This window comes from Lissotriton vulgaris, chromosome 1_1, assembly GCF_964263255.1.
Source record: "Lissotriton vulgaris chromosome 1_1, aLisVul1.2, whole genome shotgun sequence".
In the NCBI taxonomy this organism is placed as follows: domain Eukaryota; kingdom Metazoa; phylum Chordata; class Amphibia; order Caudata; family Salamandridae; genus Lissotriton; species Lissotriton vulgaris.
The window spans coordinates 2,132,803,447-2,132,829,378 of NC_141685.1; the positions used below are offsets into that span (position 1 = coordinate 2,132,803,447).

At 42.9% G+C, this 25,932-nt stretch overlaps 1 protein-coding gene across 1 annotated transcript in view; it reads right to left on the reverse strand.

Moving 5' to 3' along the window:
* Positions 1 to 14,748: 14,748 nt before the first annotated feature.
* The window catches only part of LOC147751710 (uncharacterized), a 304,390-nt gene continuing 293,206 nt past the window's right edge, over positions 14,749 to 25,932 (reverse strand). The window contains exon 5 of the mRNA XM_086939271.1: positions 14,749 to 14,902. Coding sequence (XP_086795397.1) covers positions 14,803 to 14,902 — 100 coding nt within the window. The 3' untranslated portion in view covers positions 14,749 to 14,802. The remainder of the gene's footprint in view (positions 14,903 to 25,932) is intronic.

Genomic DNA, 25,932 nt, shown 5'->3' on the forward strand with positions numbered 1-25,932 from the left:
GCCAATCTGGATATTGGATCAATTGTTGTAATCTTTTTGGAATTTCTGATTCTAATTACTGTGCATCAAATTAGGTTAATTAGGAGAATGTACTTTGTATTAGTGCCTATGTACCTTTACAGCCTCGTAATGAGGTGCTTGTATGTTCAGTTATTTTTGGCTTTGTAATAAAACCCTTAAATTTGAGATTGAATCAGTGATCTTTCCGAGTTTATATTGCTGAGTCTTATCGATGAAGGGGACTTTATTGGTTTTCTCCCTTTTACACTTCTTAGCAGATAAAAAGATCCAGTCGACCGGAGATCCTTATAATTGATAATATCTGGTAAAATAGAATAAGCAATTCCATATATTGTACGAACAACTAATGATAAAAAATGTAACAAACTACACCTTATAATTGATAATATCTGGTAAAATAGAATAAGCAATTCCATATATTGTACGAACAACTAATGATAAAAAATGTAACAAACTACATGCTGTTAATTACATTTTGAAGTTAATGTCAGCGTTGGAGACAAGGGGTCAATGGTGCAGACCTAGTGAGGCTAGGAATGTTTAGAAATTTGGTGGTTATGATCTACTATTTATCAATATTGTAGCATTATGGGTATGATGATGCTATAGTGACATAGCAAACACCCATTTAATGCACATATGGGATGTACTCGGATAGAACTGAATGCATTATGATAAGTATCTGTATAGGTTGTGTTTAGGAATCATAAAATTAAACACATGTAAAGAAATATATATTGTATCTGTGTGTGCAGCTTCTCATGTGGCAGTGTAGCTATATGTCTGTCATATATATGCGATTGTGTAAATAACCTGTATTGTCTCTGGCCAGAAAAGGACTCCTTCATGCACCAAACTAAAAAGTGGAAGGTTGATTGGATTTGTGTGTGTGATGCTGAAAGCATCACACATACTAATAAAGTCTGCTGTGCATCTATTACTATAGAAACTATCGCATGGATACTTCCTGGAAGCATGATAAATAATTGACAAGAAGTGAATGGCACTGTTTAAGATGTAAATGGGTGTAATAGAAGACTTAGATAGATTGGCTCATTTTCCGATGTGAATGTATTTCTGAGGAAGGCTTCACAAACTGACACCTTTTCTGATTTGACTAGGAGAATGTTATGTAGGGATGTCACCTTAGTGTTAGAGTCTGGACAGAATTAACAAAATTAATTTTCTTTTTTTAATCTGATGAAGGCCAATCTGGATATTGGATCAATTGTTGTAATCTTTTTGGAATTTCTGATTCTAATTACGGTGCATCAAATTAGGTTAACTAGGAGAATGAACTTTGTATTAGTGCCTATGCACCTTTTCAACCTCGTAATGAGGTGCTTGTATGTTCAGTTATTTTTGCCTTTGTAATAAAACCATTACATTTGAGATGGAGTCAGTGATCTTTCCGAGTTTACATTGCTGAGTCTTATAGATGAAGGTGACTTTATTGGTTTTCTCCCTTTTACACTTCTTAGCAGATAAAAAGATCCAGTCGACCGGAGATCCTTATAATTGATAATATCTGGTAAAATAGAATAAGCAATTCCATATATTGTAGGAACAACTAATGATAAAAAATTTAACAAACTACATGCTGTTAATTACATTTTGAAGTTAATGTCAGCGTTGGAGACAAGGGGTCAATGGTGCAGACCTAGTGAGGCTAGGAATGTTTAGAAATGTTGTAGCATGATGGGTATGATGATGCTATAGTGACATAGCAAACACCCTTTTAATGCACATATGGGATGTACTCAGATAGAACTGAATGCATTATGATAAGTATCTGTATAGGTTGTGTTTAGGAATCATAAAATTAAACACATGTAAAGAAATATATATTGTATCTGTGTGTGCAGCTTCTCATGTGGCAGTGTAGCTATATGTCTGTCATATATATGCGATAGTGTAAATAACCTGTATTGTCTCTGGCCAGAAAAGGACTCCTTCATGCACCAAACTAAAAAGTGGAAGGTTGATTGGATTTGTGTGTGTGATGCTGAAAGCATCACACATACTAATAAAGTCTGCTGTGCATCTATTACTATAGAAACTATCGCATGGATACTTCCTGGAAGCATGATAAATAATTGACAAGAAGTGAATGGCACTGTTTAAGATGTAAATGGGTGTAATTCTAGGAATGAAGACTTAGATAGATTGGCTCATTTTCCGATGTGAATGTATTTCTGAGGAAGGCTTCACAAACTGACACCTTTTCTGATTTGACTAGGAGAATGTTATGTAGGGATGTCACCTTAGTGTTAGAGTCTGGACAGAATTAACAAAATTAATTTTCTTTTTTTAATCTGATGAAGGCCAATCTGGATATTGGATCAATTGTTGTAATCTTTTTGGAATTTCTGATTCTAATTACTGTGCATCAAATTAGGTTAATTAGGAGAATGTACTTTGTATTAGTGCCTATGTACCTTTACAGCCTCGTAATGAGGTGCTTGTATGTTCAGTTATTTTTGGCTTTGTAATAAAACCCTTAAATTTGAGATTGAATCAGTGATCTTTCCGAGTTTATATTGCTGAGTCTTATCGATGAAGGGGACTTTATTGGTTTTCTCCCTTTTACACTTCTTAGCAGATAAAAAGATCCAGTCGACCGGAGATCCTTATAATTGATAATATCTGGTAAAATAGAATAAGCAATTCCATATATTGTACGAACAACTAATGATAAAAAATGTAACAAACTACACCTTATAATTGATAATATCTGGTAAAATAGAATAAGCAATTCCATATATTGTACGAACAACTAATGATAAAAAATGTAACAAACTACATGCTGTTAATTACATTTTGAAGTTAATGTCAGCGTTGGAGACAAGGGGTCAATGGTGCAGACCTAGTGAGGCTAGGAATGTTTAGAAATTTGGTGGTTATGATCTACTATTTATCAATATTGTAGCATTATGGGTATGATGATGCTATAGTGACATAGCAAACACCCATTTAATGCACATATGGGATGTACTCGGATAGAACTGAATGCATTATGATAAGTATCTGTATAGGTTGTGTTTAGGAATCATAAAATTAAACACATGTAAAGAAATATATATTGTATCTGTGTGTGCAGCTTCTCATGTGGCAGTGTAGCTATATGTCTGTCATATATATGCGATTGTGTAAATAACCTGTATTGTCTCTGGCCAGAAAAGGACTCCTTCATGCACCAAACTAAAAAGTGGAAGGTTGATTGGATTTGTGTGTGTGATGCTGAAAGCATCACACATACTAATAAAGTCTGCTGTGCATCTATTGCTATAGAAACTATCGCATGGATACTTCCTGGAAGCATGATAAATAATTGACAAGAAGTGAATGGCACTGTTTGAGATGTAAATGGGTGTAATTCTAGGAATGAAGACTTAGATAGATTGGCTCATTTTCCGATGTGAATGTATTTCTGAGGAAGTCTTCACAAACTGACACCTTTTCTGATTTGTCTAGGAGAATGTTATGTAGAGGTGTCACCTTAGTGTTAGAGTATGGACAGAATTAACAACATTAATTTTCTTTTTTAATCTGATGAAGGCCAATCTGGATATTGGATCAATTGTTGTAATCTTTTTGGAATTTCTGATTCTAATTACTGTGCATCAAATTAGGTTAATTAGGAGAATGAACTTTGTATTAGTGCCATTGCACCTTTTCAGCCTCGTAATGAGGTGCTTGTATGTTCAGTTATATTTGGCTTTGTAATAAAACCCTTAATTTTGAGATAGAGTCAGTGATCTTTCCGAGTTTACATTGCTGAGTCTTATCGATGAAGGTGTCTTTATTGGTTTTCTCCCTTTTACACTTCTTAGCAGATAAAAAGATCCAGTCGATCGGAGATCCTTATAATTGATAATATCTGGTAAAATAAAATAAGCAATTCTATATATTGTAGGAACAACTAATGATAAAAAATGTAACAAACTACATGCTGTTAATTACATTTTAAGTTAATGTCAGCGTTGGAGACAAGGGGTCAATGGTGCAGACCTAGTGAGGCTAGGAATGTTTAGAAATTTGGTGGTTATGATCTACTATTTACCAATATTGTAGCATGATGGGTAGGATGATGCTAGAGTGACATAGCACACACCCATTTAATGCACATATGGGATGTACTCGGATAGAACTGAATGCATTATGATAAGTATCTGTATAGTTTGTATTTAGAAATCATAAAATTAAACATGCGCAAAGAAATATATATTGTATCTGTGTGTGCAGCTTCTCATGTGGCAGTGTAGCTATATGTCTGTCATACATACGCTATGGTGTAAATAACCTCTATTGTCTCTGGCCGGAAAAGGACTCCTTCATGCACCAAACTAAAAAGTGGAAGGCTGATTGGATTTGTGTGTGTGATGCTGAAAGCATCACACATACTAATAAAGTCTGCTGTGCATCTTTTACTATAGTAACTATCGCATGGATACTTCCTGGAAGCAAGATAAATAATTGACCAGAAGTTAATGGCACTGTTTGAGATGTAAATGGTGAACGTACACATACTATATGTAAATTTCTGTATGTCTCATCCTGTGTTATTGTCATTTGTTTCTGGCCCTATCATGGAACGTCCATCCTCCACTCCGCACTCGGCAAAGGTTCCGCACTCAGGACAGAGACTCCACAATCAGGCCAGAAACCATTGGAAATACACAGGTAGTGACATACATTAATTTACATACAGGAAGTTGGAGACAGCCATTTTGTGTTCTTTCTGTGACATCCTCACCGCAGAGCAACATCCTTCACCACCCTGCTGCTCTGTAAATCTATCTTGTCGCTAACATGGGGGAGGGACCTGATTACAAGACACCCCCTTTAGTGAGCCTGAATTGACCATCCTCACTTAGGGAGTCCTTGATAATACCCGCAGCTTTATGGGGTCCCAGATAGCCAAATGAATATTGCAGCATGTATGAAAATCTGGCGTGATAACGCAATGCTCTGCAGTGTAGTGGGTGTGTACCAGCGACAGGGCAAGATATGCCGCAAGCGCTGGGAGGACCAGTATTGCTGGACCCGCATCAAGGCCATGACATCATGGTTGTGCCCTTAGAGATACAGTCACAACAGCCCCGCATGAGTCCACTGTAAAGGAGGGTCCTGAAGAAAGCTTGGCTGATCCTTCATGCTCAGCTGGCGAGCAGCAGAGTGCTGGTAAGTGCATGAACTGCATTATGTGTCATGAAGTATGATATGAGTGGTGAGAGAGATGTACCATCATGTGTTGTTTGTTACCTTTCACTTTATCTGGATTCTGGCTGGAAAAAATGATAAGGTCTATATATCAATTAGGCTATTGGAATGCTGTTTTCTGAAGGAATTCTAGGACTTCGAATTTTCAGAACACATAGGCGTAGATTTTCATAACAATTGTATTTTTAAGATGAGATGCATGGCATAATCATGACTAGTGATGACGTGTGAACTAAGGACTTTATAACTGTTTATGCTAGAGCAAATGAATTGATTTGACAATGTCCATTGTTGGTATGTTAGTATATGTGTGTTGTATCATGCAAGCCTTTGTGTGTGTGTTGTCTGACATAATTACTAACATTTGTTGTAAAATAAAGTAAGGGCTGACATTGTGTCACTTGTCTCACTCAAAATGACACATACATATCCAATGTGTACTAAATGCACACATATTCTCAACAGTGGCGATTTGTCAATTTAAATATATATGTAGCTGTACTGAGTAATCACATATGATTTGCACTGTACAGCGCAAATGAAGCAGTCTTGCAATGCAAAATGTGGCTCTTGGATCACATCTTCGCAAAGGTGATCTGCAAGGCCTTTTTGCATAGGTACAACACAATTGGCATGTATGGTGTGTTTCACTATGCTACACAACAGATGACAGCTGATATTAATTGTAAGATTGTTGAGACTGCGCATTTGGGGCTGAGAACTCCACACATAAAAGGATAAACTTGAATCCATGTTTAGATGTGGAGATCTCCATACTGACTGTGTACTATGTTCACTTATAAAAAAACATTGGATTGTTACTATGTGGAAATATGAGGAACCTTACATTGCACTAAAGCTGGTAGATACTTAAGATTATACTTACCTAATTTGCGTAAAAAAATCCTAATTAATTTCTTGACATTAAAGTGATGTCACTCCTACTTTTTATTTCAAACCACATATTATTGGTTAGTGAGATCAAGGAACTACAATGTCAGTACTTGCTTTATGCTGTCTTTACTTTAATTAGATATTGTATACCACCTACATAATCGTTTGTTTTCATTTTCAGTGGACGGGCTGACCAGGGATAATCTGGGCAGGACCAGGGGCAGACGAGGACATCTTCGGCTTGTCAGTGGGCACATCCTCTTAATACCACCAGCGAGGAACAGGAGGAGGGAGACTAAGACGGTGTCGTGAGAAACCGGACAGAGGCATTGCCATCTACTTCAACAGCCATGAGCGGGCTGAAGGGGGGGACATTGAGGGGAACAGCATCAGCCAGGGAAATGATGAATTTGGGTCTCTCCCTAGCACACAAGAACTAGAAATGGAGATGGTTGGTGTCTCCTGAGTACGCTCAAAAACTATCTGGGCTTGCCACCAACCCCTCAGTAACTCCAGAAGCCCCCATTACATCAGGTCCCCTAGCTGCACCCCCTGTCACTACTCCCCCTCCAAGTGCTTGCCAAGAAGAGCCGATGGAGACATCTGCCCCTAACACCTTACTCTCTTCATGTTCGACCCAAACGCCTCCATGTGTGTTTGCTCCAGTGGCTGCACCCCAGGGGCTGATGGGGACAGATGATAATGCCTGGACTGTACAGGAGCAGCCCGTTCAGGTAAGAGCAGTGGGGCAGTGTGGGGGGCTCGACAAATGACCAGGCAAAATTAGATAAATAATTAATTTTCCCTCTTCGTCGCCTGTTGAGTTCCCCCCCACCTCGCCCCACCGCCCTACCGATCTTACCTGCACCTGGTGCTCCTGGGACTCTGACCTCTCAGGGCTAACAGGATATTAGAGATGAGATGTGTTTAGTCCTAGAATCACAATCCAGGCTTTTGCAGAACATCAAAGCCTCCATTACGTCCTTGGGTTCAGCCATATTGCCTGTGTTGTTCCAAAGACCCACCCAGACCACTGTTATTGTGTCTTTCCTCTCTGCTTCCCCTGCTACCTCTTGACTCTTACCCAATGGTTTTTATTATTCCCATGGGGTGTCTGCTCTTGCATCGGCTAGACAGAGTGCAAAGGATCTCAATATTGTCATCAAAAAGTACAGTGAGGATGACTAGTGACTGTGTCCCTCCCAAGCATCAACACTCATAGAAAAACTACATGTGGCTTGTTCATTTTTTTAAGTTAACCATGGACTATTATGTTAAGACAATGTTTTGGATGTGGACCACATTATATGTATGCCCTTGTACATAGACTGGTTCCCCTGAAGCTTACTGAGGTGTTTTTATTATATTGCCCAACCCCTCCAAGTTCCCTTGCCCATTCTGCTTGAAGAATCTGTTTCCTTTCTTCCTTTCCATTGGACAGTATCTATTACATTTTATTTTTGAAGCTTTCCTTTTTCACATAAGAATTTGAACTAAATATAAAATATTATTATAAACCATTTCTCTGCCTTGTGTTTTCCATTATATATGTTAGATTCAAAATGGTTAAGTCTACATCTGTAGTGTTTTAGTATACTTTCAACATCATACCTTGCAACATATAAATCAACATGTAGCACTCACACATATTTATAGTCACAAAACCCTCCTTCAACCACAATAACCATTTAAATATAATCAATTATAAATCAACACAGAATACAGGCATTGATTGGTGCACATTATAAAGTTTATTCTTTTGAGTTCATACATATTCACATTGGTCACGGGGTATATGTCTTGCTACTTCGCAAATGGAGTGGTGAAGATCTCTGTGAGTTAGTGTGCATTCTGGATTGGTGCAGATGTGTGGATGAGTGCGAAGCATCCGCCTGTGCAGGTGGGTTTGTTGGCTTAGCTTAGGAGGGTGGGCCTGCACAGATGAGGGGTGCCTTTACAGGTGGGTGTTGCCATTACAGGTGTGGCGGGTGCCTGCACAGGTGGTGGAGTGCCTGTACAGTTGAGGGGCAACCTGTACAAGTGAAGGGATACCTGTATAGGTGGGGGACGTGCCTGTGCAGGTGGTGAACATGCCTGTGAAGTTGGGTGACGTGCCCATGCCGGTGGTGGTACACAGGCTGGAAGGGCTGGGGTACAGGTAGGTGTGCCGGGTCCCATCCATGATTTGACCTTGAAGGAAGACTTTGAAACATTTTCGACATGCCCTCTATTATCCTCCTGGCCAAAGCATGATGTCTTGCACTCTCTTCTCTATGCATTTTTATTTGGTCATGGTGCATCCTCGACATTTCTTGGCAACATTAAACAATACTGTCCAAGACAAGGGAATGCCTGTCAATCATCTGAGGGAGTTCCTGTAGTGAGTCTGAAGTGTCAGACAGATTAGCCCCTAGTGCATGAATGTTCTGCCTCAAATCATATTGTTGTTGGAAAAAATCCTCCTCCCAGTGGCCAACATGAGCATCTGCCACCTCCTCCGCAAGGGACGCCTTCTGACATGACAGTCAGGTCCACCAGTATGGTGAGGGGTGGCACGTGGGAGGCAGTGGGGAGGAGAATATTGCCTAGGGTATACAGGCACCTTACTAGTGGTGCAATGTCCTTCAGATGTTTGACGGTAGGCCTGGGATGCACTGTAATGGTAGGAGTGTGTAGTAGATTCAACACATTGACCTTGGGTGTGATGGCTGTGAGGAGGTGATTGTTGTGTTGGGAGAGGTGAACTCTGTGGCTGGTTAGGTCACTGGTGGCAACGGGCAATCCTAGAAGGCAAGTGGGAGGTTCAGTGCTGGCTGGACCTGATGTAGCCTTCAGTCTTTTGGCCAGTGGGTCAACAATGCCCTCCCTGTCATCCATGTGCCCCTCCACGACCAGCACCTGCTCATCTTTTTCCTCCTCATCCTCCTCTTGTTGCCTGCTACCTTCCTCTGCTGGAGGGTTCAATTCCATAAGTGCAGGAACCTCTGCTCCAGTGGGTAGATTTACTCTGGCTGGATGTGGAAATTAAACAAAGAAGTCAACAGACAAATACAGCAAATGATGATTTCGTACAATGTTTAATAGAGCTACTTAATTACATTTACAATGCAATTATGACGTTTACAAATGTATGCACAATTTCATGTACCAGTTACAAAACTTCACTGAAATCACCAGCAGAGATGGTCAACAGTTTCTGAAGAAGAAATTGGAAGTAAACATTTGCAGTACTTAGGATTCTGGGACCTCTAGTATGATACACAAGATGAAACACATGAGAACAGAATTCACCATGAATATTTGCACAAACTTGAAGTGAGATCCATAGCCACAATTGCACTTCATATTAAACATGTAACTAATAAAGTTATTGGGCCAAATTCACAAAGAGCCTCCGCAGTCATGGCAGAATCTTGGCACTGCAGTTTTTCACTACAGAGATTCCACCACAAGTGCGGAGCATGCAACACAACTATAGAGGATCTTTGTGAATCAGGTCCATTGTTTAAAATCACATCTTACCTAACACCGCAATAAGGTCATCAGTCAAAGGCAGCCCATGCGGCAGATGGGGGTGCCTGCTGGAGAGGATGCCCTTCTCAAGTGGTGTGAGACAGAGATGGGTTGCACTTTGTCTAGCAGGGATAGCCTTGGCCACCTCTATCCCAGTGAACTTCTCCTTCACACGTCTCCACTCATCCTGCCACTTTGTTTTGATGTCAGTGATGGTCCAGATATCCTCCCCCAGTGCACGGACTGCATAAGCCAACTGCTGCCATAGGGTAGCCTTCTGTGTTGCACTGGTGAAGTATGGAGATAGACCATTGAGCTTTTCGTAGTTCTCCACTAAAAATGTTACTATCATTTGGGTCTCCTCCTCTGTGAAGTTTTTCTTCCTCCTGACATTCAATATTCTGACACTTGGCAGATGGACAAGGTGGTACAGAGTAGGAAGATGAAGAATGTGTTTGGAAGAAACAAAGCCATGGATGTGCGCTGCTTTTATGTGGTTTGCAGTGTATGGTTTGCAGGTGGCATTAATTGCCTGCATGAATTTGTAATTACACTTTCCCTGCCTCAATTGCGCAGGTTCCGCCCTAAGTACGGAGAATCTGCCCCGTGTGCGAATATTCGGCACTTGGGGCAAAGCCTAGCGTGCAGAACTCTGCAGGCGTAAAGGTGCTACTCACATGTCCTTTCGTGAATACCGAAAAGTAGAAAAGTTAGACTTTTGGTCTCACTTTACCTTTCTGAATTGGGCACTTAGGGCCCGATGTAGGTAGCCCAATACCGGTCGGTAACGGCCGAAATCGGCCGTTACCGACCGGTATTGGGCTACCTACATCGGACCGGTATTTGGCTTTTGACATGTAGGTGGCTCTGAATTTACAGAATCAGTATATTCGCTGATTCGGTAAATTTACTGCTTCGGTATTTTTCCGAATCGGTAAATATACTGATTCTGTAAATCCATATGTAGGTGGCACAGTTTGCAGTGCCACAGGCCCTTATGAATTCTTAATTTACCACCCAATCCTATTGGGTGGTAAATTACCGAATTCCAGTGTACATGCACATCTGTGCATGTACACCTATGCCATGTGACACACAGACATGCCCTTAGGGCATGTATGTGTGCCACATGCACACAAGCCTGCAATTGGGGTGCTACAGGGTGTCAAAGTGACACCCCGCTCCCCCTGTCAGGATTCGGTATTTACCGAATCGGTAAATACCGATTCGGTATTTCCCATTGATTCCTATGGGCTTCAAGGCCCATAGGAATCAATGGGAAATACCAATTCGGTATTTACCGATTCGGTAAATACCTCATCTTACAGAATCGGTAATTGAAAAATAAAAATTACCTACATCTGCCTACTTCCAATTTACCTACTCTTAAATACTGAATCGGTATGATTCGGTATTTAAGAGTAGGTAAATCGGAATTACCTACATCTGGCCCTTAGTAAGGATTTCTGATGATTCTTTATGGGAAACCAAGTCATGAAAGAGCAACACTTAAAACTTTCCAGGTATGGTGAATGGCAGTGACTCCAGAGCGCCACACATCCAGTTCCATATGAGGTGCACAATGTTCACCTGGAGGCTTGATGCACACTCAGCTCAGTCCCATATCAATTAGAATATAGTCTGGAATGAAATGCTGTCAGATGCTCCATGAACATGAGATTACACTTCTAGCCCTTCCACGTGGTCCTCCAGAGGCCCCATCACCATAAAGAAAACCTCACTTCAGGGAGTACAGATCACCTGTATCAACACGTCTCTATAGACACACAATGTAGGAAAAAAGGTTCCACTTCTACTTCCCTCCACTTAGAGTCCCGCCTACTAGGCTCTCACATTCTACAGTCCATCCTAGAGTTCAATCCTCAGTTCAGGATGTAAAATGCACTGTGTTTATAGAACTATATATGTTCACGCTTCCGGATAAGGTCTGATGAAGAATCTGTGTAGATTGCAGCCACATTTTGACTCTCGATCACTTTAAACAGCTGTAAAAATGCACGTTCGGTAATGAATAAACATATAGTTGATTATCAGCTGCTATTTATTGAGGTCTGATAAATATGGGCATTTCATCATATGCCAAATCTTGACATTTTCATTTCTTTCATCCACAGGAGCACCATCCGTCTCACGACCAGCACCGACAACACCCTGACCAGCGCCGAACACCTGCATTTCCAGATCCACACCAACCCGAACACCACCCTCAGAGGCACCCTGATCTACCGACCCCCTGGACCACGCACGCAATTCAGCGAGGACATCGCCGACTTCGTCAGCCCGCATGCCCTCCCCTCCGCTGACTACATCCTCCTGGGAGACCTCAACTTCCATCTGGAGAACAACAACGACCGCAACACCAGCACCCTGCTCGACAACCTCGCCAACCTGGGACTCAAGCAACTGGTGTCCACCCCCACCCACCTCGCCGGACACACACTCGACGCAGTCTTCTCTTCCAGCACAGACATCGACTTCAGCCACGCCACAGAGCTTCAATGGACGGACCACAGCTGCGTCCACTTCACCTTCAAGAGAACGACGACCCACCAACACCAGCAACAGGCCGCCCGCAGAAGCTGGAACAAGATCACAGCAGACCAGCTCGCCACCTCCCTGAGCCAGCACCCTCCTGCCAGCTCAGCGAACCCCAGCCAGGCCACCGACAACCTCACGAAGTGGATCAGCAACTGCGTGGACGAACTCGCCCCACTGAGGACCCCGCCTAGCAGACCCGGCAGCAAGAAGGCCCCATGGTTCACCGACGAACTCAAGAGCTCCAAGAAGAACTGCCAAGCCCTCGAGAAAGTCTGGAGAAGGGAACCGACACCGGACAACAGGACCTCCTTCAAACTTGCCACCCGTAAACACCACCAGCTGATCCGCGCCGCCAAGAAAACAGCATTCAAGGACCGGTTGGACAACAACGCACATAACTGCAAGGAACTCTTCAACATCGTGAAAGAGCTTTCCAACCCCAGCGCAGGAAACAACGACATCACCCCATCGCAAGACCTCTGCAACTCCCTCGCTTCATACTTCCACAACAAGATCGCGGACATACACAACAGCTTCAACGACCAACCAACGCACACCATGACCGAGCAACCACCCCCCACCACCACCCTCCATGCCTGGTCCCCGATCAGCACCGAAGACACCATCCGCACGATGAACTCCATCCACTCCGGATCACCGACCGACCCCTGCCCTCACCACGTCTTCAACAAGGCCGACGCTGTCATCGCACCCCACCTGCGAGACATCATCAACACATCCTTCTATACCACCATCTTCCCTGAGAGCTGGAAACACGCCGAACTCAGCGCTCTACTCAAGAAACCAACAGCGGACCCCACCGACCTCAAGAATTACCGCCCCATCTCGCTCCTCCCGTTTCCAGCCAAAGTCATCGAGAAGACCGTCAACAAGCAGATGGCCGCCTTCCTCGAGACGAACGGATCCCTCGACCCCTCACAGTCCGGCTTCCGAGCCAACCACAGCACCGAGACCGCCCTCATCGCCGCCACCGATGACATCCGAGCCCTGATGGACAATGGAGAAACAGCGGCCCTCATCCTCCTAGACCTCTCCGCGGCATTCGACACGGTCTGCTACCGCACCCTAGTACGGCGCCTCAGCAACATCGGAATCCAGGACAAGGCGCTGGAATGGATCATCTCCTTCCTCGACGGAAGAACACAGAGAGTCCGCCTACCACCGTACAAGTCAGAGGCCTCCGAAGTCATCTGCGGCGTCCCCCAAGGATCATCTCTGAGCCCCACCCTCTTCAACGTCTACATGAGCCCCCTCGCGGCCATCGTACGCAAACACAACCTCAGCATAATCTCCTACGCCGACGACACCCAGCTGATCCTCTCCCTGACCAACGACCCCGCCGCCGCCAGAGCCAACCTGCACGAAGGGATGAAAGAGGTAACCGAGTGGATGACGACCAGCCGCCTGAAACTGAACTCGGACAAGAGGGAGGTCCTCATCCTGGGCTCCTCACCCTCCGCCTGGGACGACTCCTGGTGGCCTCCCGCCCTGGGCACTGCACCCAAACCGACAGACCATGCACGCAACCTGGGCTTCATCCTGGACCCCTCCCTCTCCATGACCAGGCAAGTCAACAACGTCTCCTCGGCGTGCTTCAACATCCTACGCATGCTACGGAAGATCTTCTGGTGGATCCCCACCGAGACCAGGAAGACCGTCACCCAGGCCCTCGTCACCAGCCGACTGGACTACGGCAACACCCTCTACGCCGGTACCACCGCCAAGCTCCAGAAGAGACTCCAGCGGATCCAGAACGCCTCAGCCAGACTCATCCTCGACATCCCACGAACCAGCCACATCTCCGGACATCTGAGAGACCTTCACTGGCTCCCCGTCAACAAAAGAATCACCTTCCGCCTCCTCACCCACGCACACAAAGCCCTACACGACCAAGGCCCGAGCTACCTCAACAGCCGAGTCAACTTCTACGCTCCCAAACGCCACCTCCGATCAGCCAACCAAGCCCTCGCCGCCGTCCCCCGCATCCGAAGAGCGACTACAGGAGGAAGGTCCTTCTCCTACCTGGCCGCCAAGACCTGGAACTCCCTCCCGACCGACCTGCGCCTGACCCAAGACCACCTCTCCTTCAGGAAGAAGCTGAAGACCTGGCTGTTCGAGCAGTAGCGGCACCCCCCCCCCCCCCAGCGCCTTGAGACCCTACGGGTATGTAGCGCGCTTTACAAGTGTCACTGATTGATTGATTGATTGATTTCAATGAGTAGCACTTGTTACAAGGTCACATTAATTACAGATAGCTATTCAGTTTTGTGTTGTTACCATAACTACAAGACAGTTGTTTGTTCTTATGGTGTACTCTGCCACATGCTTTATTTTTCTGGCAACATAAAATCTAGGTCAGTATTGACAAAACCCCATTATCCTCAATCCTGGAAAGATTGAACACATTTACCTCTGCTTAGAAGGCCACGTATTTTAAAAAAACCGATGTATCATGAAAATATTTTTTTTTTTAGATGAAAACATGTTTGTTTATTGAAATATATAAAACATGAGCATTAGAAGCACATAACAGGAGACCCAAAGCATCATTTTGACTGAGTGCCTTGAACTTTATTTTAATATCCTGTATCTTCGCTTAGGACGAACGCCACCAATGGGCTGGCAGTAGATGTGCATCGGGATGTTTTTGAAGTAACTGGAAACCCAGGGCCTGTGAAAAAAGGGATTTGTTAGAAGTGTTTTTTCATTGATCTGGGAAACAAATGTGACAACTTTCAACAAATTAAAATAGGTATTGGCAAATCTGATAGGTTTGACCTTGGCAACATGGTGCGGTTTACATTTTTTAAAATTCTTTCAATGCAAGCATATGCCACAAAATTAAACAGCAGAAAAATAAACTCGCTGCTGCTTAAAAGTAGTGGCCATCAAAATATTATGATAAAAAGAAAGAAAATCTTTTGAAAAACATGATATGATAAAAGGATAAATGTTATACCATGTTATAGTGTATAGATATTGGTGTTTGTTTCTGCATTCCATTTACTTTTCTACGAAAGTTAATACATTTCACACTGCTTGGGTGATTGTCCATGATGCCCTCAATCTAAAGGCAATGATGTGTCATTATCCATGGTTGCACTTAGTAGTGTATTCCAAGGTGACATGGAGACATACTCCTCCAAAATTCAATGGTGCTCGAGTCTTTCGCTCGAGAGGAGGTTAGTGTTGGAACCACTTGGTTTGAGGATTTGGGGCTGCTAGGCTTGCACTGCACTATATATGTAGATACAAGCAAGACAAACTACAGTTCCCAGAGCACCACAGAACTCTATTAAGATTTGCAGTGGTGGCAGCAATCATGGATCCATCAAGCATAGGTTCCTCATGGTTCAAAGCACTCTTTTCAAGACAATCGTTATACCTAGTTCATGCTGCTGGAATCGTTAGGCCAAAAGTTTGGAAATCAGTGCATTTAGAGTTATTAGGGACTTTGTTCTGGGAGAAGTATTTTCGATAAATATTAGAGACCAAGGATTTAGACTTTAATATTAATTTTAGTATTGAAGTCACCATTTCAAGTATTACAGTTTTTTCCGCCAGTGCCATCCTTTCTAGGATTTCAAACTCCATTACATCTATTTACGGGGGAACTGTCAAATCCTCTATATTGTTCATACTTGTTTATGCCACATGAATCACTTATGTTATGAAGCTATTGCCTGTGGTGAGATTGTGAATGTATAATTCCAGGTAAGAAATCACAATACTAAGGACCATCCATTACGTTACGTTTGGTGTACCAAGGGGCCGATTACGATGTTGGGCAGAAAGCCTCCTCCTGACATTCGGATTCCCCTAGATTATGTCGGAACCCTTTTGACTGACTCGATTACGATGTTTGCAGTCGGATAGTAAACCACACAGTCTTTCCAAATCGGTTCCGACCAGTTCTTGAAGAATTCGTGTCAGTCGGACCTGCATCATACACCTTTATGGACCACATTTCTGACTCAGCGATTACGATGTCGGTTTCCAACAGCCTTTCCGAGTCGGCCTGTCCGATACGAAAAGGCTGTTAGAAAGTGACTTTTGGTGCCCCTGGCAGGGCTCCCTAGCTCTCACGGCCTACAGTTCATGGCCGAGCCTCCTGTAAAACCATTTACTGTGTGGCAAGCACCATGAGGTGCCTGCGACAGGGTTTTACACACATACACCATTTCTCCATAGGAGCCTGTGCTGTCAGGCGGAACACGGCTCCCATAGGAAAAAATGGGACTCCGACCAGTGTTCGGTCACATCGTAATCCGTCGGACAGAACTGCCGAGCGCGAGTCGGTCAGTCCCAATTCCGAGAGGGTATTTGACCCGATATCATAATCAGCCCCTAAGTGTCTTGAGAATCATTCAGATCACAAACTTAATTTCTAACTCGCTGAAGGTAGTAATAGATATTAGAATGTCCAGATTGTTCCATACATTATTTACACAGGTTGCCTGTAGCTTTAAGTTCTAGAAAGTCACTGAGCAATCACCAGTCACAGATAGTTGTTTAAATAGAAATTACAACAAGGCATATCAGATGTCTTTGTAGAAATAGTAAACTGAAATATCACTGTCCATATATTAAAGGAATTAGTTCGTACTGTAGATATAAAAGCTATCAGAAGTGCAGATTGAGTCAGGCAGTGAGAACTGGCAAAGTAAAGATATCCAGTGTCTCTGTTTCTTTCTCCTTCTCTCCCTTGTGCCATTCCTCTTTCCTCTAACGTACCTCCAACTGGCACAGATATTCTTTGCTTGAGTGTGTGAGTTCAAGGAAGTATAGATTCTAGCATCAGTACTTTTGAATCTGGATTGTCATGGTAGTGCAACTGTGACATGATATTTCCAATAGTGTTCCTGATTTAGAGCTTCTTGATATTCCTTCTAAAGCATCTAAGAGTTATCACATATTGATACGTCTAACTAGTTTGAAAGCTGACTCTAGACTAGAACTAGAATAAAAACAATATTTGGAAAAAATATTAAGTTTAAATATTGAGTTGCAGAAATATCGGCAAAACAGTAATGTGATACAAAAATATTGTGATGCAGAAATATCATTGTCATGAATATTGATGTTTCAGTTAAGTTATATTGTTAATATAATTTCCAAAAATATAACTATAACAAATATTGTTTTTTAATTGTCTTTATTCGTGTTAGTTCATATATTAATTTATGTGTTATTATTGTTTGTATAATTCTTAATGATAGTTTTAAATCCTGTTTTCAATTTTAAGGGGTCAATTACGATCTTGTTAGGAAGGGCTCCTAATCAGATTCGGGCTCGCCAAATCTGATTCGGAACCCTTGTTTCCGACCGAATTGTACCCAGTCCCGAATGACCGATTACGATGTCCGGAAACCACAAGGGCTGTCCGAATCAGTTCCGAAAGGCATTCGGAGAGGTCGAGCCTTTCGGAGCCAAATCGTACAGCTCCATGGACTCTGTTTCCGAGCAAGCGGTTACGATGACTGATTCCACAGCCATTCCAATTCAGTTTGCCCGGAACAAAACAGCTGTCAGAATTGGTCTTTGGGCGCCTGTAGCAGGCCCCCCTTCCCCCGGGCCTTCCGAATCGGGCCCCTGGGAGTACCCATGGGTCCCCCCTCCCAACCATGCACAGTGTGGCTGGCACTATGGGGTGCCTGCTACAGGGTGCACGATTTTCCCCAGCCACCCTTTTCTTCAGTGGGAGCCTGTGTTCTCATTCGGAACACAGACTCCCACTGAAGTCAATGGGAGTCCAACTGAATCGTATGCAGAAGCATCCGGAAGCATCCAAATCGATCGGCCAGACTCTCCCGATCCGAGTCGCCCAGAAAGCATTCCCAAACCGATTCGGTCGGAATGCTTTCCGAACAGGATCGTAATCAGCCCCACAGTGGTTTATAATTTTTTATATAATTGTTAGTCATTTATATTGTTGTAGCGAGTTGCTAGGTTTGTATGGGGGGCCTTTTCGGAAGTTAATTAAGTATAATTATTTTACAATTAATTATTAATTGATTATTAATTATCTAATTGATTATTAATTATGTTAATGCTGTAATAATTATATATTTAAAGTTATATATTATGTGTGGGCTGCGGGGCTTGTAGGGTTATGGGGTGGAAAATTAAATAAGAAATCATTTATTAACATTTAATTAGCAATGTATTATTAATTTTGTAATTGTTTATTAATTATGTAAACTGCGTAATGATTATATTGTTTACGTTATATATCAGGTGTGGGCTGCTGGGTTTGTAGGGTTATAGGTTGGGAAGTTAATTAATCAATTAATAATCAATAAGTACATTATTCATATTTAATTGATTATTAATTATGTCATTTGTGTTACATGTATATATTTTAGATACATTTTAAGTGTGGGCTGCTAGGTTTGTGAGGGTATTGTGTGGAAAGTTAATGTAGTAATAAATAAATGTTTAATAATCATGTTAATTGTTTAATTGTTTAACATTTGTGTATATATATATTTATTTTTGGGGGGTTAATTAATGTTCATATTAAGAGTTTTATATTTAGTATAAATTAATAGAGTTATGTTTCATATATGTTATGAATTTGAAGTAAATAATTTCTCTACTGTTGCACAGACTGGAGTGGGAATAGTAATTGTTGCCCCTGCAAAGTCCATTACTTTCCCTACTGTTCCATCAATTGGAGTGGGAATAGTAAATGTTACCCCTCCGAGGTCCAACACTTTCCCTACTCCTGCACAGACTGGAGTGGGAATAGCAAATGTAACCCCTCCGAAGACCAACGCTTTCTCTACTGTTGCACAGACTCGGAATAGCAATTCTTACCCCTCCGTCGTCCAACACCTTCATGACTGTTGCACAGACTGGATTGGGAATAATACATTTTACCACACCACAGTCCAATGCTTTCCCTACTGTTGCACAGGTTAGAGTGGGAATAAGTAAATGTTACCACTCCGGAGTCCAACGGTTTCCCTACTGTTGCAAAGACTGGAGTGGGAACAGTAAATGTAACCCCTCCAAAGCCCAACACTCTCCTTACAGTTGCACAGAATGAAATGGGAATAGTACATTTTACCTCTCCATAGTCCAGCAATGTTCCTACTGTTGCACAGACTGGAGTGGGAATAGTAAATGTTACCCCTCCAAAGTCTAATGCAGTCACTACTATATCTAATGTTCCCAGATTGCAATACTTTTTTCCAATGTTGCTTGAATATATCTAATATTATTATTTGTTGATTTGTTTAATTTCATATAAATATATATATATATATATATATATATATATATTTATATGAAATTAAACAAATATATATATATATTTATATGAAATTAAACAAATCAACAAATAATAATATTAGATATATTCAAGAGCAACATTGGAAAAAAGTATTGCAATCTGGGAACATTAGATATAGTAGTGACTGCATTAGACTTTGGAGGGGTAACATTTACTATATATATATTTACTATATATATATATATATATATATATATATATATATATATATATATATATATATATATATATATATATATATATATAATATATATATTCAGTGAAAAAACCATAGGTTGCAGACATGTTATCGTTAGCTGGAGATTGCACTCGTACAAAACCATAGAAATTCTGTAGTTACAGTTAGTTCAGCTGACTATAACTCGCGCACCCGCAATGCACTGCTGATGACGTCGCATATTACATCTTTCATGACATGGTCAGTGACCTCACTAATGACATCACTGATGATGACATCATCCAGTGACTCTGTGTTTCTGTAAAGTGTAAATTTGTTTTATATATATATATGCCAAGCTGTATTGAAGAATGAGTGGGTGTATAAGTGTCTTTATAAAGGATTTAGTACGTACGTGACTGACTGTATAAATGAGTGATTACATGTGTCTTATTGAATGCATGGGTTAGTGACTAAACTGTGTGAATTTCTGTATCAGTCTGTCTGTTGGTGTGTAACCTGCTGCATGGGCTGCTCAGTAGCTACATAAGTGTCTCTATGGGTTATTGATTGGTTGCCTGAGTATTTGTATGGGAGAGTGAGTGGGTGGGTGAGAGCTGTCTGACTCTGTGCATAGATGTGTGAGAGGTTGGTTCACTGGGTGTATGGGTTCAAAAGTGCATATGGAAACAGCTGTATGGGTGGGTGAGTGTGTGTATGAGTCTGTTGGTAACTGAATGGATGTCTCAGTGGTACATGAGCAAGTAACTACATATGTAAAATACAGTGCATGTGAGAGTTGAAGTATATACATAACTATACATGAGAGTCAGGGATTGTGAGAGTGGCTGTATGGATGAGTGTGTACTTCTATCAGTGATTACATAGGAGACTAAGTATGAATTAGTCTCTGTATAAATACGTAAGGTAGTGTGTGTATAACTGTATAGGTGAGTAAATGGGAGTGTGATTGATTCTTTGCATGATTGACTAGGTGTGTGAATAACTCCATGCGTGAGTGGCAGTGTGTGAGTGTCTGTTTAGATGTATGAGTGCATATGATAGTGTTCTATTCATGAGTGACTGCATGTATGAGGGGCTATGTGGGTGAATGAGTGTATGTGTGCCTATACCTAGGAATCAGTGAGTGCGTATGTAGTAACTGATATTAGTGTTTCGATGGTTTTGAAAATTATACTTTATATTTTAGGGTGGATGTATCAAAGTTATATTAGAGTTTGAGGGGGTGCATCAGATTTTCACATGGATGATGTCATCAGTGATGTCATCAGTGATGTCATTTGAGATGTCATCAGTGATGCACAGAAGGTTAGTCGCACCCTGAGCTGTATGGCCATCACGGCCCTACCACCACGTGGCGCTGACTTGAGTTGCACAGGGTTAGTGCAACCCAAAGATGATGTGGCCGTCAGGGCCCTACTACCACATGGCACAGACTTGAGTTGCACAGGGTTAGTGCCACCCAAAGCTGATGTGGCCATCAGGGGCCTACCACCTCGTGGCGCGGACACGACTTGCACAGGGTTAGTCGCACCTTAAGTTGTATGGCCGTCAGCGGCCTACCACCACGTGGCGCTAACTTGCGTTGCACAAGGTTAGCGGCAGAAGCTGATGTGGTCTCCGCCATTGATGACTCAGGATTCAGCGACATGTGTGGGATCTGCTGAGCCGCGGAGCGGGTCCACATAATGTGTTCCAAGCCATGGTGGCGGGACCGGGCCCTGGAGCTTTCACGGGCACGTGGAGTGCCCACTGGAAGACACTCCGGTGGCAGCAGGTAATTATTTGATCATGGATGTGCATGGGCGGCGGTGTCTCTCTTTCCCGCTATCTCACTTCCCTCTTTTCACTCTCTCTCTCACTCCCTTCCTTTCCTTCTATCTCTCTCACTCTCTCCCTTCTCCCTTTCTCACCCTCTTCCCATCCTTCCCTCTCTTTTTCTCTCTGGCTTTTTTTTCCTTCTCTCTTTCTCTATGTCTCACTCTTTTGACATGTTCATTACACACATCCTTATTTTGTGCTTTATTTTCCAGGCTGTGCCGTCGACATTAATGGACCCGACAGGAGTCTTCCGCCTTGTTGTTTTGTGTTGAGTTTCTTAAATTTCAATAAAGTTTTTGGTTGTTACGTGCTGCGTGACTCTTTCTCGTTCTTATTACTGTTATTTGGTGGTGTCCACCATGGTGTTAAATTTTGGGGCAGTTATCACGGGAATACTGGTAATGTCTGCAGTTGGCACCAGCTTCTGAATAGTGTGTTAGATTTATCTCAACTTTATTTGCGTTAAAGTGCTGATAATGAGATGTTCCTCCTTTGGCTCAAGGAGAGCGGGAAACAACATCCTCTCTAATAAATAAATCCTTATCATGGCTTACCAACAACATGGTAATCACTCCATGGGGAAAACAGCAACTCTCTCAAGAGCTCGTTAAAGCTAGAAGGGTCCAGTGGATTGGGGACAGGGTGAAAAAGTTTCAGGGGGAGTGCGTCGTCCTACACTTCTCTGACCCTGGGGTTTTGCCTAACATCCTACCTAACATCCTACCACCACAAAGGAGATCAACCTCTATAGTTCCATTGACTCTGGATTTCTTCTATCCCAGAAAGGGTAGTGGTCCAAACTCAAGTATCCTGAGAACCAAATGGAACATTGTGACTAAAAGAGGGAGGAAGGACGTCGCCTCAGTGGATTGGGGTTTGGGGTTGGAGAATCGTTTTTCTGCATTTTCTAATCTAGATGATTGCGACTGACATCCACCTATTGGCAACTCCATCCCCTTGCCCCTCGCTGACAAAGGAATTCCTAACGAAATCAGTAATTCAACAACAGGCTGCACCCAGGGGTACCCGTTCGATGATTCTCCAGGTCCATCAAATGTAATTACCACTAACCAGGTCACCGGGGGCAGGGCGTCACATAAGCCCACTATGCACCCCTGTTCTCCTATGACAATTATCTCGAAGGGAGAAATGGGCTGTAAAATTATCAGCTGGAACATTGCCGGAATTAGTTCAAAAAGGAGCGACAACGAGTGGGTCGCCTTTGTCTCAGAACACGACGTCATCGCTCTACAAGAAACTTGGGACTTGTCCTCCAATCAATGGCTGGACGGTTTTGTAAGCTTTTCAGTCGCGGCCCGTCCCAGTGCTGCAGGGAGAGCGAGGGGAGGTCTTTTGACCTTTTTTTCTTTAGACCTCACTGGTTCGCTAAAAAAAATTGATTATGACTCCCCTAATTGTCTAATTGTAGAAAGGCAAATCTGTCCATTAAAAAGCATTTTGTTTATCAATTTCTACAACGCTGTCAATAAGGAATTTGGGGGCAATAACATCACCCAACTGGACGCATTCTTAACCGTTTTCACCCAAAATTCCCCTTCCAGCTATGAATTGGTGTTAATGGGAGATTTTAATATTCACCCCTGTAATCTGGGTTGCACCACCCTAGGAGTTGCGGAGGCTTGGGAACAGGAGGGCCCACACTTCGAACATACTAGGCCCGGAGAGGATCTGGAGGATTTTCTGGCCAAATTTAACCTCCTTGAATTCACAACAGGAGAGGGGGTACCTAGAGCACCGACGTTTAAGGGCTCCCCCATGGGATCTGTTATTGAATATATTTTTGTGACCTCTGCCATTTTTAATTGTATTATTTCCTATTGTACTGTGTTTTCCCCTTTTAGTGATCATAATCCTGTTTTTTTGTCCATCCGCTGGGGGGGTGCTTTGGGACCCATGCCAGGGCATTCCAAACAGGGATTCACCCTTCGCCCAACAGACCAAGGCAGGCGTTTGAAATGGGGGAATGTGGTGGCAGATGATTTTTACACTAACATCGGCCAAAAGATTGAAGAGCAGATTAAGATCTGCCAAGATCCGACTGTGCCAGGTAATGACACCATGGCCGCCTTTCAATCAATATGCCATATAGTGGCCGAGAACCTTACGGTACCAAGGGGTAGGGGAGAACAAAAGCTGCATAAATGGTTTGATTCTGCTTGCACCAGGGCTCTTAGAGCCCTAAAAGTTGCCCTTAAAGCACAACCTAGGGACAGGGCTTTGGTTGCAGTATTGAGAAAAGAGTATAGGGCCGCCACAAAGTCCAGAAGGGATAGCATCAAGCAGGAGGCATGGGACCAACTAACCAATATTAACATCTTGAGGGACAGTAGGCAATTCTGGGCTGTAGTAAATCACCCTTATTTTTCTGATTCTCCAAATTTAGACACTGATTGTGTAATACCCGACGAGAAGTGGCTGGCCCACTTCAGTTCTGTTTATGGTGAGTCGGGCGCCTGTCCGCTGTCACACAACTGTGCAAGTTTGGTGGCCACACCTATAAAATTCAACAGCGGGGAGGTGGAAAAAGCAATACGTGCCACAACAAAGAATAAAGCCCCCGGCCCAGACGGGGTTCCAGCAGACTTTTATTTACACTCCCCCAAACTCTGGGCTGGTATCCTGGCCAATGTGTTCACAGCCGCAAATACTTCGCCCCCTCCAAATACATGGGCTACGTCCACCATAGTGCCTATATTTAAAAAGGGTAGAAGGGATGACCCAGGCTGCTACCGGCCTATTATCCTCCTGGACTCTGCCATTAAGATCCTGGGCAGAGTCCTTTTAGTTAGGTTAAGAGATAGCCTGGAGGATTGCGGGGGCCTGGCTGATATACAGTATGGCTTTAGGGAAAAAAGAGGCACGCTAGAACAGTGCTCAAACCTGCACCTACTGATTTCTAAGTACACGGTGGCCAAGGAGGGGTCCTTGTATTTAGCATTTATGGACCTCTCCTCGGCCTTCGACTTGGTCAACAGATCGAAACTTTGGGAAAGCCTAACTAATATGGGAATCGACGCCGACCTGGTGGCTTTTATAGCATCTATGCATCAGGATTTATTCGCTGCTGTAAGAGTAACCAAAGAGGGAAGATGCACGTCAAGTTTTAGATCTCTACGGGGTGTTAGGCAGGGATGCATATTGGCCCCCCTGTTGTTTACCATTTATATAAATGACCTAGGCAAGCATTTACTTGGGGCAGCATGTGACGTACCGCGTGTAGGAGAAGTTAAGATCCCCGCTCTCCTATACGCGGACGATGCTGTACTCATTGCACGCACTGGGGTATGCCTCCAAAAATTGTTAGATGCATTTGGGACCTTTATGGACCGGTTGGACCTGAAGGTTAATGCCTCTAAATCGCACACCATGGTGGTAGGGACACAAGGGAAAAGTGTCAAGAGAGGAATTAAAACCTTCTTTTGTAAAGGGGAGATAGTGTCGGGAGTTCCCGTGTTCCCCTACTTGGGAGTGCTTTTTGATAGCAGGGGTACCTGGGGCCCACAGATACGTGCTAAAAGCCTAGCGGTTACAAGAACATCTAGGGCCATCTTAAGTTTTGCGAAAAGGCTGGGACATAGACCCATGAAGGCCATTATCCAGGTGTACAATAGCAAATCCCTTCCTGTGGCTTTGTATGGTGCCTCCCTATGGGGTTATGCACGACTAGACGAAATCCAGGTAGCCGAAAATAGTTTTTTACGTTCAGTCCTGTCCCTTCCCCAATCCTCTCCGGTTTTCTCCATTCATACAGAACTTGGCATGGATTATATCCAGGACAAATTGAGATTGGCCCCACTAATATATTGGCTTAAGACCTGGCTAAATCCTGAACTATCGTTAAACCACACGATCATGAGGGATGTGATGAGTTTAGAATACAGTCACAAGATACCATGGATGGCGTATTTGCATAAATCTTTTAATGAACTAGGACGTCCAGATTTATTCACCTCTCCCTCGTGTATCACAAAGCAGGATGTGAGCTTCATAAAAAAACAGTTTATGTCTAGGGCATACATGTTGCGAGAAGAAGTTGAATTATCAAAACCATCTGTCCGAATGCATTATTTGTCACTCCAGTCACTTGCAATTGAACCCTATTTATGTTTTGTCACTAATCCGTTCCATAGATTTTTGTTAACAAAATTCAGATTTAACACTATTCATTTTTATTTGGGCCATTTTAACACCTGGATGAAACCTGAGTTAGCTCCCCCCTGCACTTGTCACAATTTTTCTGTTCAGGACAGTTTACACTTTGTTATGTTTTGTGATTTCTTCTCCGACCAAAGGAAAAAATACCTGCTACCAGTCCTAAGAGAAGCGGGCTTCTCCCAGGTGAGACCAGCCATGTTATATTTAAAATCACTGGGCAACATCTGTA